The sequence below is a fragment of the Zophobas morio genome, unplaced genomic scaffold (assembly GCF_036711695.1).
Source record: "Zophobas morio isolate AGI-343-1 ecotype UQ-CSIRO unplaced genomic scaffold, CSIRO_AGI_Zmor_V1 ptg000012l, whole genome shotgun sequence".
Classification (NCBI taxonomy): domain Eukaryota; kingdom Metazoa; phylum Arthropoda; class Insecta; order Coleoptera; family Tenebrionidae; genus Zophobas; species Zophobas morio.
This window is the reverse complement of record NW_026972117.1, coordinates 916,183-934,351: the sequence shown is the minus strand read 5'-3', so window position 1 is coordinate 934,351 and position 18,169 is coordinate 916,183. Positions and strand designations below refer to the sequence as shown.

Here is an 18,169-nt window from a genome sequence, read left to right as displayed (position 1 = left end):
GGTGATGTCACGTTGTCGCCTTACGTAATTTTTATTTAAAAAAAAAATCTCGTCACTCACACAATCAGTCTAAATCCGTCACTAAAGCTTTAGGTAACCGCAAGTCAAAAGATCACCATAAACAACTGATTGATTTTATTTTAATAATTAAACGTGTTAAGATTTGGCAACACCGCCTCTTGGTAAAAATGACATAACCTCATTTAATTTCAAAATTGGGACAAAAAACTGCAAATGACGGACAAAAACGTCGACAAATTCCTCGTTAGTGGTTTTTCAGACGACGAGGAAGACATAGACCCGGAAAGAAACCCCTCAGGTATTTCTCAAGTTGGTGATATGCAGCCCCCATGTAATTTTTTTTCCGGTAGAAGAAAACCCCAAACAGATACTCTCAGCCGCCGAAAATGGCAAACTCGACGAAGTCAAGTCTCTGTTAGAGCAAGACCCAACTCTTGCCAATGTAACTGATAAAGAAGGTTATACACCCCTACACCGGGCCTGCTACGGTAATCATGTGGAAGTCGTCAAATATTTGTTGCAAAATGGGGCCAATATTGCCGCCAAGACCGAAATGCAGTGGGAGCCGCTGCACTCTTGTTGTCAGTGGAATAATATCGAGTGTGCTCAGGTTTTGATAGCGGAAGGGGCTGACGTGAATGCGCCTTCGGAAGGAGGGCAAACCCCTTTGCACATTGCGGCGTCGCATGGGGCCTGCTACGATGTGGTGCAGCTGCTACTAATGCATCCGTATATTAAACCAGAATTAAAGAATGTGAGCAAAGAGACGGCGTACGACATAGCGAGACGGAGTTCAAAGTATAGGAATGTTTTTGATATGGTGGATCCTTTAATAGATGTAAAGAATTTGCACGATTTATAATAAACTAACAAAAAAAGTAACGTGAAATTAAATCAATCCGGTCCTTAAATTGCCAAGATCTGGGCCACTTCACCAAATCACGAAACTCGGTAGCCAATCACAGGCGTCATTTACCGTCATGTGGTTCAGCGCTTGAATATAATTGGCGAGCTTGTCCCGGTTTGTAGTGGCACCGTAGACCCGCGCATCTGCCGCCCTCTGTCATGCACGAAAGGTGAATTCGAGTTGTCAAAATTGGAAAATATTTTCCCTTGCTTTAAAATGGGTGGACACCAAAGTAGAACAAGAAAATTAACAGTGGAAAATGACGACCCAACTAGTGTTATAAAAGTATCCGACGATGTCGTCCAACGCATTAAAAATAGTCAAGGTAAAACATAACCTCACTCTCTCACCCTTTTCGCGAAACTTCCACCAAATCCAATCGATAAAGCAACGCCCGACGGTTTTACTCTTTCGGATATTAAATCGCGAAAAACCTTTCCAAAAATAGCTAAACGTCAGCGCTTTTTTAGCAACCGATTACATAATGTTTGTTGTTGTTTAGAAGCGAAACCAGCGGTCCCGGAACCGGTGCCGCAGTCAACCCCACAACAGCCCCCTCTAGTGAACCAACCACTGTTCTTGTACGAACCCAACGTCACATCCTTGCAACTAAGACAAGCTAATGTAGCCGAACTGAAAAAGAACGATCATTACTGGGAAAATAGGCTCAAAAATCAGCAAGCCAATCACAAGGCGATCAACGACATTCTAGAGAGTGAATACCAGAAGGCTGTAAGGTGGGCGCTTTGTAGTTACAAGGTTGTGATGAACTATTTGTAGATGGCCGAAATGGACGTTAAGGACAAACCGAAAACGCAAAAAAATGAGCTGCCCCCATGTCAGGATGCAAAGAATGCCGTTTTGAAATGTTATAAAGAACATTCTAATGAGCCGATGAATTGTTCCAAACTCGTACAGGCCTTCCAACAGTGTGTAGATGCCAAGAGAGCCAGTTTGATTGCCAGTAGGGGCTAGTAAATTCGAACATGTTTATAGAAAACACTAAAGTGTTAAGATGTGTTATTTGTAAATACTTATTAAAGAAAATGTCTTATTTTTATTGTCGATCGTAGTACCCGGAGTGAAATTTGTGTAAAAATGGAAATTGAAAAACGGGCTCGATTCAAGCTGATCCGACCCTGTAAATCTGGGGGGGGTGATCTAGTCTAGGGAATTTGATTTTCCCCCACTGGTATTAGTGACTGATGTAAGTAACATGGCGGTATGTTTCCCTGATGCTGATGGGTAAAGTTTGCTTAATTTTTATGGTAAGTTTGACCGCTGAACCATCAGTTCCATTTTATTTCCAACGAAATAAAATAATTTCCCAGTTGATAATAATCGAACCAGCGAAACCCCGCTACTTCAGTCGTATTTTTACTTGTAGCCGAATCTCGTCTGCTGATTGTTTACACCTGCTAAATCAAACACATCCGTTAAAAACAACCCAAAGCCCCAACAATGAGTAAAGCCGACTTCTCCGAAAACGAGGACGACCCTCCAGTGTACGAAAGTTCGGGCTCCGAGTGGAACTCTGAATCGGAACTAGAACCAGTAATTTTTCCACTCTCTTCGTTTTCGTTTTCCGTAATTCCATTTTTGGCGCTTCAGGTACGCAAAACCACCCGTCGAACATCGTCTAGAGTAAGCAAAAAACCCCGACTGAAGTCCGAATCGAGCAGCGAAAGCGACTACGAAGAACCCAAGCCGCGGAAACGGAACGGCGTGAACAAGAAGCAAAAAGTTAACTCGGATTCGTCGTCGACGCCGGAACCGACGAAGACGTCGACGAAAACAATAAATTCTAAAGACTATTCGGTAAGTAGGGGAAGCCAGCATAAGGAAGGTATCCTTTCTCTATGTTTGCTTTCAGACTGGGTCGTTTTTGATTTTGAAAAAAGATGCGCAAGTAGGGGATCCTAAGAAGCATCCGTGTATTTGGCGAGTGGACGGGAAGGCGCTGCTGCAGAAGTACGAACCGTTCGAGGAGGAGGGGAAAATTAGGCACAAGACGACGTCGATTGTGAGTATAGGGGGTTGAGTTTTAGTTGGGGTCTGATGGTTTGGTGTAGTATACAGGATGGTCGGCTTTAGACAGGGATTTGTATGCGCCTGTGACTGTTACGGTTAAACAACATAACAACCATACGTTGATCGTTGATCTGAATTGGGAGAAACTGAAAGAGATCAACATGGATAGTGATTAACGCTAGAGTTTTTTTTGATATTTTGTTATTCATGTTAGATTATTCCCGATGTTATTTTTGTAAGAAATTTAATCTACTTTTAGGTATAAATTTGATTGTCTTTTTTATGTTTGAGTTGTACTGATTTTTGACTTTAATTTTTTTTTTTTTGATAACCCACCATTTGAGAAAATGTGTTGGTCTTTCTTCATTATTTGACCCCTAAGTTATAATAAATGGTTAATCAGTATTGCAAATGTAACTTTTTATGCAGTGCAGTCACAGTTTTCTACAACATGTGCTATGTACTGTAATTCTAAATGAAGACAGTTTGGGCGTTTTGGCATTTACTTTTTCTGTTATTTATGGAAATTTCGTATTTTTTAACTCGTATTAATATAAAATTTTCGCTGCTTTAGATCTGAGTTATTTAATATTTCCTTTATTGATCTTCGTTTTTTTTTTCAGACATCGTTTAATTTTATTTTCTTTTATTTATTTTTCATTAATACATAAACTAATTACATTCTGTAAAAAAAAGTTACACAGATAACATGAATTCGTATGCGAGCTTAACTAAAGGTGGCGTGGAATGCGTTTACAAATAATAAATTTAAGGTTCTTCAATATGCGCTGGAGTGTAAGTCCCGACCAGAGGCGGGTCGATAACAACTTTCTTCATAATAAAGAAGACTACGACCCCGACAATTATTTCTCCAACTCCTACGAGTACTACTACTGCCCAAGCCGGTATTGGCGAATCCCCTTAAAATAAAAAAATAATCAGCGTTTTCACACCAAAACAAACACTTAATCATCGTTTATTACGCAGAAGCGAGAATCATCGATGTTTTGAAATTGCGTCTGATTCACATCTGATAAGTGATAAGAATAAAAATGAGTTATTTTTGGAAACAAAAAATTTTGAAAAAGCGTTACCAAGTTATATTTTTTAAAAGGGAAAAATGGCACTCACTTAGATACGTGCGAGTTATGGCCCTTCGTCCTTTGAGGATTTTTCGTCTTGCCTCTACTTCCTGGGATAGTAGCGCACACAGAACTAAAAATTGAAAATAAAATTTAAAAAACTTTCATTTTGAAAGTTTATTAGTAAAGTTAAGTGTGCTTACCAAGACATATTACAAAGGTTTTGGAGGTTTTTGAAACAGCCATTTTCGCTATTGTTCTTCACAATACTGTGTCGATTCAGAAATTAATTTCTCCTATCTATATCATTTTTATCTTATCGTGTCGATATGGTCTAGTTCTAAGGAAATAAGACTATTGGCTAGATTTAACAACTTTTTTATGTTTTTCTGGGTGCGGTGCCACACTCGAAAAATATTTATTTTTTTATCACAACCCATTACAGGTGGTGACGCGATTAAAGTAAAGTTCTAGTATTGGCCTAATATATTTATTTAATTTTTTGTTTTTCGAGAAGACCCATTACAAAATTACAAAATTTGTATTTCGAGATTTCTACAACTGAATTTGTTTCTTTATTTTTGTAACTTATGGTGAGGGCGAAATTCGTGCTCTTAGGTAACGCGTAGGTTTAACTTGATCCAGCACAAAGAATTTCAAAATTAGGAATAAAATCGCGCCAATGATGAGCTGTCCGAGTCCCACGAGAAGCACGACGGCCCAAGCTGGGATCGCTGAATATCCTGAAATATTAATAGAAGACAAATCAGGATTTTTTTGAAATTTCTAGGGCTTACTGTAGTAGGTCCTGGTTATAGCTTTTCGTCCTTTGAGAATTTTTCTCCTGCATTCTCCTTCCTGCGATATTGCCAGAAGTATAACTGCAAAAAAAATATGTTTTATTTATTTTACTATACGATGACGTCATATCTTAAAAAAATGTATGTTCTGGAGCAGGTAAGTGTTGTTTATTTTATATTTTGAATTTATAAAATTGACTCCACGCTATTAAAACACTGTACACTAGTACACTTCACTCACCCAAGATAAAAATGGCAAATCTGACGATTTTCGAACTCCTCATCTTCCACACCCAAATCAAGATCTCACCTCATTAACACTAAATTACGTTTATATTAAAGCGTTCAAGTCTTTGCTCTTATCACTGTTTAAACTGTGACCTAATGTAATGTAGGTGAGTAAACATGCTTGTATTAAGACGTACAACATCAACACAAAGAATCCCAAGAGATAACAATAAAAGATGTGACTTTAGCTTGATAAGGAGTCGAATTATTTTTATTGTAAGGTAGAAATTTATTAGACTGATTTATTGCGAACTAGCGATCCGATTACTTGGAAGGTTTTGGTATCGTGACGGTACTGGCGGCGTAAAATAATACTCCCAATTACAAGATGTATAATTTGTTGCCTACTAACCAGGCAAAATTTCGAATATTTAAAATTTTCGAGGTCATATGTTTGAGACAATTTAGATTACAACTAAAACGTCTCAATTACTTTTTTATTTACTTGTTTAACAAAAAAAAACACACATTAAAGTATAATTTCGTCATAAAGTTACATCAAGGGCAATAGCTCTATAATTACAAACGAATTAGGAATTAACCAACCACAATCAAATAAACCGATAAGAAATAAAAAGCGACTTAAACCAAAACAATAAATTTAAGAATTCGTAAACATAATAACACAACTATCACAGGAGTCAAGAACCTGAAACAAATTAACAAATTCATAATAGAACAAAAAAAAAGTGCAAATTAATTTTGCAACTTTCACCTTTCACATTAAACGACCGCAAAAACAAACATCGCCCTTGTCTCCTCTCGTCAATCATCATTCATCACTTTCCATCTATTATTACCACCTCTGTTTACATACAACTCCAAATGCGGCCAAGTGGTTTCCTGGTAAGCAAACTCAAATGGTTTAATAATTAACAATAATTGTCGCTGAACAAAGGTCAAACATGTTAGATAACAGATTAAACGTAGACAAAACCCGCACGAACAACCATCACAACTCAGAGGTAAGGTTAAAGCTGGTGAACGCAACATGCACACAGGACCCCTCGTAGGTGCCATCGATGAAGGCACATCAAGTGCAAGGTTCATCCTATTCAAAGCCGGAAGTGCAGACGTGGTGGCGGCACACCAGAAGGAATTATCCACCAGTTTCCCGCAGGAAGGATGGGTCGAGCAGGACCCGCTGGAAATCCTAGAGATTGTGAAGACATGCATCGAAGCCACCATAGACAAACTGATAGCTCTGGGTGGGAGCGTCAACGATATTGTGGCCGTGGGGGTAACCAACCAGAGGGAATCCACGATCGTGTGGGACAAAACAACGGGTGAACCTTTGTATAACTCGATCGTTTGGAGAGATATGAGGACTTCAACCACAGTCGATCAATTATTGGATAAAGTCCCCAATAAAACTAGAAACAAAAATTACCTGAAGCCGCTGTGCGGCCTCCCGATGTCGCCTTACTTCAGTGCCGCTAAAGTCAAGTGGCTCCAGGATAACGTCCCCAAAGTGAAGAAAGCGATGGTTGCAGGCAACTGTCTCTTCGGAACGGTTGATTCATGGTTAATCTGGAACCTCACGGGGGGCAAGGATGGTGGTGTTCACGTCACCGACGTGACCAACGCGTCCAGAACAATGCTCATGAACATAGACACCCTGAAATGGGACCCCGTCCTTTTAAATTTCTTCGAACTACCCAGTTCCATCTTACCGAAAATTAAATCAAGTGCGGAGGTGTATGGGTACGTTAAAGAGGGCTCTCTCAGAAGCGTCCCCATCGCTGGGTGTCTCGGGGACCAGCAATCCGCTTTAGTTGGTCAACAATGTTTGAACAGAGGACAGGTACCTATACATTTTTGTTTGACACTGTTGACGTTTAATCACAGCCTACTTGTGTTTTGTTTAGGCCAAAGCCACCTATGGAACTGGCTGCTTCTTGTTGTATAACACGGGTAAAGTGAAAGTAGATAGCTCCCATGGCTTACTAACCACCGTAGCGTACCAGCTGGGGCCAACCCAGCAGCCCATGTACGCCCTCGAAGGCTCGGTTGCTATCGCGGGGGCTGCCATCAACTGGTTGAGGGACAATTTAACAATTCTACCAACCTTTGGAGATGCTCAAGGTTTGGCCGAAAGAGCCGCTCTTATTGAAAGTGGGGAGGTCTATTTCGTGCCGGCTTTCAGCGGACTCTATGCTCCCTACTGGCAACAAGAAGCTAGAGGGTACATAAAGTGATACCCACGGTAATTGTGTTTTAATTTTTGAATTTTAGAACTATTGTTGGTATTACGGAAGATACAAATTCCAGCCACATTATAAGGGCTACTCTGGACGCTGTTTGTTTCCAAACGCGGGATATTTTGGAGGCTATGAATAAAGATTACGGATCGACGCTGACGCAGCTACAAGTAATAAGTTTGTTTAAAGGGGTTTAAAGTATTAATTGTTTTTTTTTTTAAGGTTGATGGGGGGATGACAGCAAATTCGTTGTTGATGCAGCTGCAGGCGGATTTGACGGGCGTAACCGTGGTGAAGCCGAGTATGGCAGAAAGTACGGCTTTGGGGGCGGCCATGGTGGCCGGATTTGCTATGAAAGTGTGGGATATCGAAGGGGCCCCATTGACACTGCCGGCGCAGAAGTGGACACCGAAATATAGCGAGAATGAGAGGGATGTTAGATATGCCAAGTGGAAAATGGCAGTGGAGAGGTCCATGGGATGGGATATTTAATTTTAGTACTCATATTGTTCCTAATGTGATACTGTCATCGACAAGTGTGCAATCACCTTTTTGTCTTTTATGTATTATTTACCAAATTTTTACTTAATATACGTATTTTGTACTGTTCATATTTCATTTTGTAACTGCGGCGAAAATCATAATTTGAGGTTATGTCAAAAAGGCTTGAACCACGTTTTTGAAAAATGGGCAAATTTTTCGTTTTTGGCATCAATGTCGTTGTCTAAATTGAATAAGATAGCAAATACTGTGTTTACAGAAAATGTTTGTACTTTTAAAATCAAAGATAATAAAAGTTAACCTAAAAACGTATTCTAATGAGTGGTGAAACTGGTGTTGAAGAAGAAAGTACGAATGGTAACAGTATGATAGAACTAAAATACAACAGCGGCGAAGTATTTCTCTTCGACGTAGACGGTAAAACCCCAAAACAGTTTTTCGTTATTTTTGTCACAGGGGGCTTTTTCAGATTGGGCCACCCTTCGAAAAACCCACAGGATATTAGGTGCCCTTGTCGGTAACACAAACATAATTCAAAGTAATTGACCCCGTTAGCAACGATTCGAGTTTCACGTCAGTTTTGCAGCCCTACCACTAAAATTGTTACCGGAAGAAGCTTTACTGTTAGTAGATCAAGAACTGGCACAAGTAATCAATCATGACTTTGACACAACACCGGAAGATCAAAAGAAGCACGACAGGTTGGAGCATCAGCTACTTGAAGAAGAAAAAATCATTTATAGGAACCGGCGGAAAAGGCAACTGGAAGTTATGGTTGACGATATCGTTGCAGCCAAACGAAAACGGGGAGATACGAGATCATCAGAAGAAATTTTCAACGATGAACTGGAGAAATCTTCACAAATTACGAATCAAAATATGATATGGCCAATTTTGCTTAAAGCTTCTAATTCAACTAGAAGTAGTATTGTGTCTAGGGGCGAACTTTGCAAAAGTACTACAGAGTTAAAGTATCACGTTTACAAAGACTTGCACGGAAAAGGGTACTACATAACGTCGGGGTTCAAATTCGGAGCAGACTTTTTAGTTTATTTAGGTAAGTTCAAAACAACATGAAACCACTGTAATTAAAACACGTTTTAGGTGACCCTATTGCATACCATGCCATTTTTATTGTACACTGTGTAGAGAACCCAGACATAGCCATGCATGCAACAGAAATAGTCGCTTTTGGTCGTTTAGCGTCGTCCGTACGAAAACACGCCGTTTTGGCGTCTTTAAAAGACAACCAAGTTTCCTACATAACGATCAACTGGCTAGTCACTTAACAAAACTAATTTTTATTTTACATCTACACTTGTTCTATTAGTTTAAAACTCTGATGCTGTTTCTCTGGCAAAATATTAAAGTATTTTTTGTAAAATTCTGTATTTTTTCTAAACCCGTGGCATCTCTCCACCCACGTGTGTTCCCAGTCCAGATCTACTTTCTCACATGTGACTAAAACTTTTCCTGGGATGATTGCAAACAACGTACCATTTCTACCTAAGCCAACCTACAAAGTAGCTTTAATATTGTGTCTGCTGAATGTCAAAAAAGTACATTTAGACCAGGATGAAAACGTAAATGGCGCTGTGTTGCTAAAATGGTTCCAGCTTCTACTTTAGTACCGTCCTGTACTTTCCAACCGCGATGTTTCGGTCTGACTTTGGTGTGGGTGTTTTGGGTGCTTCCGCTGGTTTTCTTGCTGGCAAACCTGGCCGATACTAAGGTACTACTTTTAGCGGGGAGAAAATGTGAAGTAAGTGGTCATTTTACCCATGAATCCTGGACAAGGGTTATAGAAAATGTGTCTCAAATTTCCACAGAGCGAGTTCATTTTTGCTTCACAAACTACACGGAAAGCGATAATTTAAATAAGAATTATACATGTGGTAATGTGGTTTTAATATGAAGGATATTTTTGTTTTTTGAAAATTTACATTTGAGGTTAACAGTCTGTCAGCTGTCAACCACAGGACTACCAACATAAATTGGTAAAATCAAAATTGGAAAGTATATTTTATATTTTTGAATTGTATTTATAGTTTATATCAATTTTGAATATATTTTGTACGTAAAAATATTTGGATTTTATTTCTTTATTTAAAATAAATAACGCATATGATAGGCAACCAAAACTGCTGCGCTGCCGTCGTGAACTTATGCAACTCATAATACACATCTAAATAGGCAACCTATAATACACATACAGCTGCCCGCATTTATTTATAATAAATTGTGTGAAATCCGCGGCTTAGTTATGGAATGTGTTTTTTGGTTGCGTGATTTTTTTCTGCCCCTTTACTGATAAGTACATCAGCCCCTGTGCAGTTTACCTTTGCCAAAGGAGGTCCAATCTCAGTACATAAGGGAGAAGAACGACCAGAAGATTCATCAAGTGTTCAAGATCCAAGTATTCATTCAAGCACTCATCGTTCGATTCGTCAGTCAGTCAATCAGAATTAGTGTCGTCCCGTCTCAAATATTTTACTTTGTATTTACTTTGTTTAAAAAAGTTTAGCGTTGTTATACTCGTGTTATATTATATTCGGAGTTACAGTAGTTTTCTCATATACCTTAGTGTTCAACTCTTGTAGTCATCGTAATTAATAAAACAGAATAATAAAAATTGTTGATTTTTACTTCCCGAGCGTAAGCAAAGGAAGTATTGTAATCGAGTCCGTCGGCCGACTCTCTGCTTTTACGTTTTCTCGATCTTTCATGACCCCTAGAAGACGAAGAAATAGGTCTCCCATTTCCGTCCGTCCGTCTGTCCGTCTGTCCGTCCGTCTGTCCGTCTGCCGTCCCGGATTTTTATTAGACAGATAATCTCCGAAAGTACTGGACCGATTGTTGTGAAATTCTGTACTTATATTAGGAATATCATGTAGATGGTAAAACGCTAACCAAAATTTGTCTAATCATCCCCACCACTAATGCGATGACGTCACTTCAAAATTGTACATAGTAAATAGGTCTTAAATTGTATAAAATAACATAGTCCTACACATGTAGTTTACGACTCCGAATTCAGTTTTTACCCGAAACGTCCAGATTTTTGGAAAAAAAATCAAAATTATAAAACAACATTTTGCAATTTAATTTTGAATCTGCTAACCCGAATGTTTTGAAATGTTGCAGATGTTTTAAGGCTCTAAAGAGCATCATAAATCTTTAGTCAAAATATATTTGGTTATCCCCTCCAAAAACTTGATGACGTCAGCTCAAAAGTTTGCCAAATAAATCCTATCTAAAATGTACAAAATATGATGCGTCTGTGCTTGTGATATAAAACTCCATTAATATTTTTTGGATTTGCATATACAGGGTGACTCAAAAAAATTAATGAATGCGTAAATCTATTTTATTGATTTAATCAGGAACTACAAAACCGAGTGCTCTGAAATCTTGCAGATGTTTTAAGGTCATAAAGAGCATAATAAATGTTTAGTCAAAATATATTTGCTTATCCCCTCCAAAAACTTGATGACGTCAGCTCGAAAGTTTGCCGAATAAATCATATCTAAAATGTACAAAATATGATGAGTCTGTACTTGTCATTTATCACGCCATTCATATTTTTTCGATTTGCATATACAGAGTGCCTCAAAAAAATTAATGAATGAGTAAATATATTATTGATTTAATCAGGAACTACAAAACGGAATGCTCTGACATCTTGCAGATGTTTTAAGGGTATAAAGAGCATAATAAATGTTTAGTCAAAATATATTTGGTTATCTTCTACAAAAAACTGATGACGTCAGCTCAAAAGTTTGCCGAATAAATCGTATCTAAAATGTACAAAATATGATGAGTCTGTACTTGTGATTTATCATTCCATTCATATTTTTGGATTTGCATATGCAGGGTGACTCAAAAAAATTAATGAAGGCGTGAATTTATTTTATCGATTTAATCAGGAATTACAAAACCGAATGCTTTGAAATCTTGGGAATATTTTAAAGTTATTATAAGCATGGTAAACTTTTGTTCAAAATGTATTTGTTCATCCCTCCTAAAAAAATTGATGACGTCACCCTTAAATTTTGCTGAATAAATCCTATCTAAAATGCAAAAAATATGATGAGTTTGTACTTGTGATTTATCATTCCATTCATATTTTTTAGATTTTCTTAAGAGGTGGTTCAAAAAAATTAATGAAGTCAATTTATTTTATTGATTAAATTAAAGGCAACACTTATTATTAGTATTACACCCCAACCAACCCAATTTGGTAGACACAAAATTTGTTAAAGGAAAAACTCGGTTGAAACATAAGGGTAGCACGCTTATTTACATCGACTTTAACATTACAGACCTGCATTTGTTTTATGCGATCACTTGGTTCCGCGAATGTGAAATAGACATGTTTATAATTAACCAATTGTGAATTTCACCGTCAAGAATTAAAATAAAACCCAATGTTTTATATAATAAGCGGAAGTCGAAGCAATAAAACCGATGGTCGTTTTGTTTACAGTTTCTCTGTTTGACTTTCACGTATGCTGTTACGCTTGTCATCTTAAATTAAGAATGTTTATACATAAACGATTTTCAGTTGCCGTATACGCGAGTAAATTGTTTCGTTATTTTATTGATTATAAAAAATCAATATTCAAAACGACCCAATTCATTTTCCCGAAAATTTGGGAATACAATAATTTTATTCTTAGTATTACACTACATCTATCCCAACTGATATACGTGTCCTTGCAAAAATGTTGATGACGTCATCACAATTTTTTTTTAAATTCCCACTACAAAAATGTAATGAGAAAAAAAACACAATAGGCATGCAGTCGTCAAGTTTCCGACAGCGAGGGAAGTACTGTCTAAACTCTTTAGACCAATTTTTTATTCATAACCACAGTCTAGATCGTTAAATATATACCAAGCCGGCGAATCTCGATATTCGGCTTCGGACCAGGATCACATATCCTCGAAGAGGTGGCCAAAGCTAAAAACTTAAAAACGGCGCCTGATTGTTCGAGTGACAGCTGAGGTATTACAGGTTTCTGTAACGAAATGTCAAATCCAGAGCATCAAAATTTTCAAAACCTCCTCGACCTTCTATGATCCTATTAGGCGAACGAAAATCCACGTTGGCACGCACAGCGCTTAATTTTTCCGACTCCTGAATTCGTTAAAGTACCAAGCCGGCGAATCTCGATGTTCGGCTTCGGACCAGGATCACATATCATCGAGGAGGTGGCGAAAGCTAGAAACGGCGCCTGATTGTTCGAGTGACAGCTGAGATATTACAGGTTTCTGTAACAAATGTCATTCGAAGTAATTCTCAGAGACCTCCTCGCATTTCTGCGATCCTATTAGGCGAAACGAAAATCCACGTTGTCAGCCGTTAATTTTCAAACTACAAGACCGTGAATTTGATACTAAAGCCAGCGAATCTCGACATTCGACCTCGGACCAGGATCACATATCGTCGAGGAGGTGGCGAAAGCTAGAAACGGCGCCTGATCGTTCAAGTGACAATTGAGGTATTACAGGTTCCTGTAACAAATGTCAATTTCGATTCGGAGTAAATTTCGGAGACCTTCTCGACTTTCTGTGATCCTATTAGGCGAACCAAAATCCACGCTGCCAGCGCTTAATTTTTCCGACTCCTGAATTCGTGAAAGTACCAAGCCGGCGAATCTTGATATTCGACCTCGTACCAGGATCACATATCGTCGAGGAGGTTTCTGTAACAAATGTCAAATCCGGAGCAAGGTAATTCTCGGAGACCTCCTCGACTTTCTGTGATCCTATTAGGCGTACTAAAATCCACGCTGCCAGAATTTAATTTTTCCGACTTCTCGAGGAAGACTCGGAATTTTATTTTTATTAACAGGGCAACAACAAGAAATCAAATCTTACGCGGCGGGAGCTTTGAATATACTCTTCGTTACTGCATTTGAAATAGTCATAGGCCAAAAATGTTGTTTTCAAGCATTTTGTTTCTTGTTTTTTTTTAGTTTTTAATTAATAATAATGAATGCCTGTCTGCTTTATATGTATTATCTTTTTTTTTAATCGATTGGTAGCATTGAATAGCCGGCCATGATAGTTGTGCAAAACGTCCATTTCACAATAAGGTATGCCAACATAAAATTTTGAAAACTGCCAACTTAAATTAGATAATAACTAGGAATATTACCAAAATTAGGCAACCAGTAAATCAAAATTTGAATATTTTTTGCATTCTATATTTGGGAATGAATCTTGTTTTGACAATTAAAAAGTTTCAGTTGACCGTAATTTTGTCGATAACCTTATTGTTGGTTAAGTGAAAATTGTAACATCAAAATACCCATAAATTTGAATTTAGCCTTAATTAATTTTAACAAAAAACAGTTATTTCCACTCTACAATATGAGTGACGGTACGTGACGGTTTTGAACGTATCAAGTTTTAAATACATGATTTGTTGGCAATATCATAGCAAATGGTCACACTGACTGTGTGTATCTATATTTATTCAATATCTTTGGTTAACACAACACAAACATAACCTCATTTTTGTTTCCATTTGTGTAGACAACTAACAATACACCTGTGAATCACAAGTGAATTAATAGTTGCCTACACACCACCGAAAGATACATCTGCATACAATTTTCATCAGTTTTTCCTCTTTTTTTTTTAATCGCCTTTGTTAGCTTTAATCACGTATATAAATATTGCGTGATTCCACGAAAAGAAAGCCCTCCCCACATCCACGCATTCGTCCGGAAATTGCGGTCAACACTTATCAGATCTTACGATTTCCTTTCATTCAAGATAGTTCCTACACGCTCTATTCCAACAATAAAACCAATTTCGAAAAATGGAAGACAAGCTAGAACGGCCCGAGTGCCAAATTTTATTCCGCCAATCCTCCCTCGAAACCCGACTATACCCCGTCGACCCGTCAGAAGAGTCGTCCGAATCCAGCGACGAAGAAGTCAAAACTTTGACGTCGCCACCCAAAATCGTCGACTTCAAAATGAAAACGCCCCCGAAAGACACCCAAGAACAATTCACACCTGAGGAGAAAGAAGACAAAAACGACAAAGCAACGGCAGTATATTTAATGAAAAGTAAGTAAACTCCCAATTCGCATAACTTAAAAAAATCTCAATACTCAACTTGAAACAATCAATGTCTGAACAATACAATAAACTAGATTCGACTCACTCATTAACCATCACTCTGGGTGATTGTGTTCTCAATATCCGTCAACACCCACTGATGGTCCACGATCTCCAGAGCTTCCCACTCTGCTTTGAAAGGTACTTTGGGGTCGTTGGGCATGGCCATCGCCGCCCCCGACATCTGATCCTGCATTTGCTTGCTCTGGTCGGCGGCGTTGTTCTCCCCCAACACCAGCGCGTAAATGCTCCTCAAGCCGAACACGTTCAAAAAGTACCACGACGCCGACGACACCCAGGATGCGTCGAGGTGCGACAGCTCGATGCCTCTTTGCAGCATGGACTTGAACCGCAGGGTCAACGGGAAGGGTACCTTGGTGGTGATGAAGCCCGAGAACATCCAGTTGATCCAGCCGCCGATGATGATCATGGGCAGAACGTTGGTGAGGTTCCCTTTTACCATGTCGGTCATCATGGTGGGGTCGGTCATCATGTTCTGCGTCACCGGGGGACGCTTCTGCATCAAGTAGCCCTCCTCTTCTCTGTTGAAGGCATGTTTTCGTATCAAGAACGAGGTCTTGGGGATGTATTTGGCGTTTTCTCGCAGGACTCTCGCTCGGAGGATCAGTTGACTGTCTGCTAGTTGCTGGATTTCTACCTTTTTTTGGCTTGATAGAAGTATGGAGATGTAGTGGCGAAGGATTCCGACTAGAAATGTTATCACTACGATGGGCAAGAACACCCAGAAGCGGATTTGGGGGTCCACGATCAGATCAGCGGTCATGTTTCTAATTGTGACAAGCTGACAAATCAGTCGAGTGTGCTATAGTATCTGTCACTAGTGTCATTTTCAGTGATTTCACCGAAGCCGCGCCAAACTCCCCTAGACGGCGATGACAGAGATCCAGAAATGGCGACCGTAAGGCCTAAATCTCCGCGGACTGTGGGGGCGAAAAACGACAAGGAAGAGTCGATTTGGGACAAGTTGGGGACTCTGGGCCGGAAAAAACGCATCAAGGAAGGTAAAAACCACAAGTCTGACCTACTTTTCCGTGTTAAAAAATGACGTAACCATATATGGTTATGTTGTTAAACAAAGTAGGTGTGGTGTCCTGATTTAATTATTTACAGTTCAAGAGGTGCAAGCTGAGGGAAAGTATGCGATCGACTCACCGGGGAACCCCTTGAATCCCGTGACACCTCCAGAAGAGTATGATTTGGGTGCGTAATTATTTTGTTAATATTGTAGCAGTACTAATGAGTCTTATAGAGGACCGAGAGGAACGTTGCATGGTGGAGCCTCGCTCTTACGAAGACCCTAAATTCAGGGAGCTGATCCAAGTGTTGATCGACTGGGTGAACGACGAATTAGCATCCCAAAGAATAATAGTCCAAGAATTGTCTGAAGACTTGTACGATGGTCAAGTGTTGCAAAAACTCCTCGAAAAACTCACGAACGATAAGCTCGACGTGCCCGAAGTCACTCAATCTGAAGAAGGCCAAAAACAGAAGCTCTCTGTGGTGTTAGCACACTTCAATCAAGTTTTGGGGGTGCAGCGTCTCGAACACCGAAAGTGGAGCGTCGAAGCCATCCACTCCAAAAACATCGTTCCAATTTTACACTTGCTGGTAGCTCTAGCCAGACACTTCAGGCCCCCGGTGCGTCTACCGGAACACGTGTCTGTGTCGATGGTAGTAGTGCAGAAGGTAGGGGGTCAGTTGACCCATCGCGTGGTCAAAGAAATCATCACCGCTGCTTACGATGACGTGGGGATGAGGTGCGAACGCGACGCTTTCGATACGTTGTTCGATCACGCCCCCGATAAACTCCAAGTAGTCAAAAAGGTAATTTAATTTTTGGGTAATTTTGGTGTTACTTTTATTGTTGTAGAGCTTGGTGACGTTTGTTAATAAACACCTCAATAAAATTAATCTGGAAGTGAGCGATATTGAGACGCAGTTCCACGATGGGGTGTATTTGATTATGTTGATGGGGCTGTTGGAGGGGTTTTTCGTGCCGCTGTACAGTTTTCATGCCACACCAAAGGATTTCGAACAGAAAGTGCACAATGTGTCATTTGCGTTCGAATTGATGGAGGAAGTGGGTTTGAAGAGACCGAAAGCGAGGCCTGAAGGTGAGTGTCAAGGTGTTTATTTCGTTCCTGGATGTTTTTGTTGCAGACGTTGTGAATTATGATCTGAAGTCTACACTGAGAGTGCTTTATAACCTCTTCACAAAGTACAAAAGTCTTTTGTAGAAATGTATGTAGATACGTAGTGCCTTAATTCCTCTTATCCAAGTGACATTCTTCCTAATGCGTCTCTTCCCAAGTGTGCTTTACATACCGTTTTCACTTTTAATATATTACAAGTATTATGATGGTTATTGAATCTTGACAATTTATTTTTTAACGTTCTTGATGTTAATGTGTTTATACACTAATGTAAATAACTTGTATAATTTTATATTTATTAAAACTTAAAGTGGCTTTTTTTTTTATTCATTCACTTTAACATTTCGATGATATTTTCAACAAACTTATCATCATCTGCCTTGTACACAGAATCTTTAAAATAAAGATCTTTCAAAACCTGGAGTCTCGGCAAATTCGCTTCTACTAGTTTCACACAAGACACGACTAAAACAATTTTCTCACCTTTTTTAGCTGCACATACTCCCACACTATCCAGCAGGCTTGTAGTGATTAAAGCCGCCTGTAACGGCTTATAATTAACACTACTGAAGTCGCAATAGTGTTCATATCCGCTCAATATAATAACACTTGGAATTTTGCGCCAGAGATGAATTCCATTCAACTGTGTGACTAAATCGTTGTGATCCTTTAAGTACCTATCACAAATGGTTACACAAAAATAATGCTACGAACGATACTTACATGAAAGTTATAAGTTGGAGGATTTCTTTATCGGGGGTTTTCAGTTCTTTTGGGGCCTTGTCGAACGCTTTCGGGGAAATGAACCACACTTGGACGCCGTTCTCGGCGAAAGCAATTGCAACCTAAATTAATCAGTCGTGATTTTCACATAAGTTATAAAATTACCCGAAAAAGTGCGTAGTCGAAATTTTCTCCAACTGCGAGCACGGAGTGAACATTTTGGGGCTGCATTTAGTTTGAATTTGTTTTGACTTTGAGGTTATTAGACTTTGCACCCGTGACGACCAATCAAAACGACGCAATTT

General features: G+C 39.1%; 10 protein-coding genes across 11 annotated transcripts; 6 read left to right on the top strand and 4 right to left on the bottom strand.

Annotated features, from left to right (window-relative positions):
- Window positions 1–2: 2 nt before the first annotated feature.
- On the top strand, window positions 3–909 carry LOC135127535 (ankyrin repeat domain-containing protein 49-like). Its single transcript, XM_064053974.1, has 2 exons — window positions 3–319; window positions 372–909. The coding sequence occupies exons 1-2, from the start codon at window positions 235–237 to the stop codon at window positions 881–883; spliced, it is 597 nt and encodes a 198-aa protein (XP_063910044.1). The 5' UTR covers window positions 3–234; the 3' UTR covers window positions 884–909.
- Window positions 910–1,065: 156 nt separating this feature from the next.
- Window positions 1,066–1,986, top strand: LOC135127537 (MICOS complex subunit mic25-b). Its single transcript, XM_064053976.1, has 3 exons — window positions 1,066–1,253; window positions 1,431–1,660; window positions 1,709–1,986. The coding sequence occupies exons 1-3, from the start codon at window positions 1,145–1,147 to the stop codon at window positions 1,901–1,903; spliced, it is 534 nt and encodes a 177-aa protein (XP_063910046.1). The 5' UTR covers window positions 1,066–1,144; the 3' UTR covers window positions 1,904–1,986.
- A 117-nt stretch (window positions 1,987–2,103) lies between these two features.
- LOC135127536 (uncharacterized) lies at window positions 2,104–3,532 on the top strand. Its single transcript, XM_064053975.1, has 5 exons — window positions 2,104–2,196; window positions 2,316–2,482; window positions 2,540–2,746; window positions 2,802–2,951; window positions 3,001–3,532. The coding sequence occupies exons 2-5, from the start codon at window positions 2,390–2,392 to the stop codon at window positions 3,133–3,135; spliced, it is 585 nt and encodes a 194-aa protein (XP_063910045.1). The 5' UTR covers window positions 2,104–2,196; window positions 2,316–2,389; the 3' UTR covers window positions 3,136–3,532.
- Window positions 3,533–3,588: 56 nt separating this feature from the next.
- LOC135127540 (uncharacterized) lies at window positions 3,589–4,355 on the bottom strand. Its single transcript, XM_064053979.1, has 3 exons — window positions 4,245–4,355; window positions 4,091–4,174; window positions 3,589–3,879 (listed from the first exon to the last, which is right to left on the bottom strand). The coding sequence occupies exons 1-3, from the start codon at window positions 4,285–4,287 to the stop codon at window positions 3,728–3,730; spliced, it is 279 nt and encodes a 92-aa protein (XP_063910049.1). The 5' UTR covers window positions 4,288–4,355; the 3' UTR covers window positions 3,589–3,727.
- Window positions 4,356–6,120: 1,765 nt separating this feature from the next.
- LOC135127532 (glycerol kinase 2) lies at window positions 6,121–7,939 on the top strand. Its single transcript, XM_064053971.1, has 4 exons — window positions 6,121–6,933; window positions 6,998–7,314; window positions 7,365–7,500; window positions 7,553–7,939. Exons 1-4 carry the CDS (start codon window positions 6,121–6,123, stop codon window positions 7,820–7,822), a joined length of 1,536 nt encoding a protein of 511 aa, XP_063910041.1. The 3' UTR covers window positions 7,823–7,939.
- A 103-nt stretch (window positions 7,940–8,042) lies between these two features.
- Window positions 8,043–9,120, top strand: LOC135127534 (tRNA-splicing endonuclease subunit Sen34-like). The gene is made up of 4 exons (XM_064053973.1): window positions 8,043–8,248; window positions 8,301–8,369; window positions 8,418–8,888; window positions 8,936–9,120. The coding sequence occupies exons 1-4, from the start codon at window positions 8,149–8,151 to the stop codon at window positions 9,118–9,120; spliced, it is 825 nt and encodes a 274-aa protein (XP_063910043.1). The 5' UTR covers window positions 8,043–8,148.
- LOC135127538 (large ribosomal subunit protein bL27) lies at window positions 8,930–9,812 on the bottom strand. The gene is made up of 3 exons (XM_064053977.1): window positions 9,611–9,812; window positions 9,395–9,558; window positions 8,930–9,347 (listed from the first exon to the last, which is right to left on the bottom strand). Exons 1-3 carry the CDS (start codon window positions 9,669–9,671, stop codon window positions 9,144–9,146), a joined length of 429 nt encoding a protein of 142 aa, XP_063910047.1. The 5' UTR covers window positions 9,672–9,812; the 3' UTR covers window positions 8,930–9,143.
- A 2,827-nt stretch (window positions 9,813–12,639) lies between these two features.
- Window positions 12,640–18,119, bottom strand: LOC135127529 (uncharacterized). 2 transcript variants are annotated; one of them, XM_064053968.1, is made up of 4 exons: window positions 18,030–18,119; window positions 17,865–17,986; window positions 17,625–17,818; window positions 12,640–13,105 (listed from the first exon to the last, which is right to left on the bottom strand). In XM_064053968.1, exons 1-4 carry the CDS (start codon window positions 18,093–18,095, stop codon window positions 13,056–13,058), a joined length of 432 nt encoding a protein of 143 aa, XP_063910038.1. In that variant the 5' UTR covers window positions 18,096–18,119; the 3' UTR covers window positions 12,640–13,055. The 2 variants fall into 2 exon arrangements, with proteins under 2 accessions (XP_063910038.1, XP_063910037.1); XM_064053967.1 differs by lacking the exon at window positions 12,640–13,105 and having other exon boundaries at window positions 17,421–17,818.
- Window positions 14,610–17,456, top strand: LOC135127524 (beta-parvin). Its single transcript, XM_064053963.1, has 6 exons — window positions 14,610–14,916; window positions 15,822–15,989; window positions 16,099–16,188; window positions 16,238–16,812; window positions 16,859–17,102; window positions 17,149–17,456. Exons 1-6 carry the CDS (start codon window positions 14,664–14,666, stop codon window positions 17,223–17,225), a joined length of 1,407 nt encoding a protein of 468 aa, XP_063910033.1. The 5' UTR covers window positions 14,610–14,663; the 3' UTR covers window positions 17,226–17,456.
- On the bottom strand, window positions 14,887–15,780 carry LOC135127527 (ER membrane protein complex subunit 3). The gene has a single exon (XM_064053965.1). It carries the CDS (start codon window positions 15,749–15,751, stop codon window positions 15,017–15,019), a length of 735 nt encoding a protein of 244 aa, XP_063910035.1. The 5' UTR covers window positions 15,752–15,780; the 3' UTR covers window positions 14,887–15,016.
- Window positions 18,120–18,169: the final 50 nt, after the last annotated feature.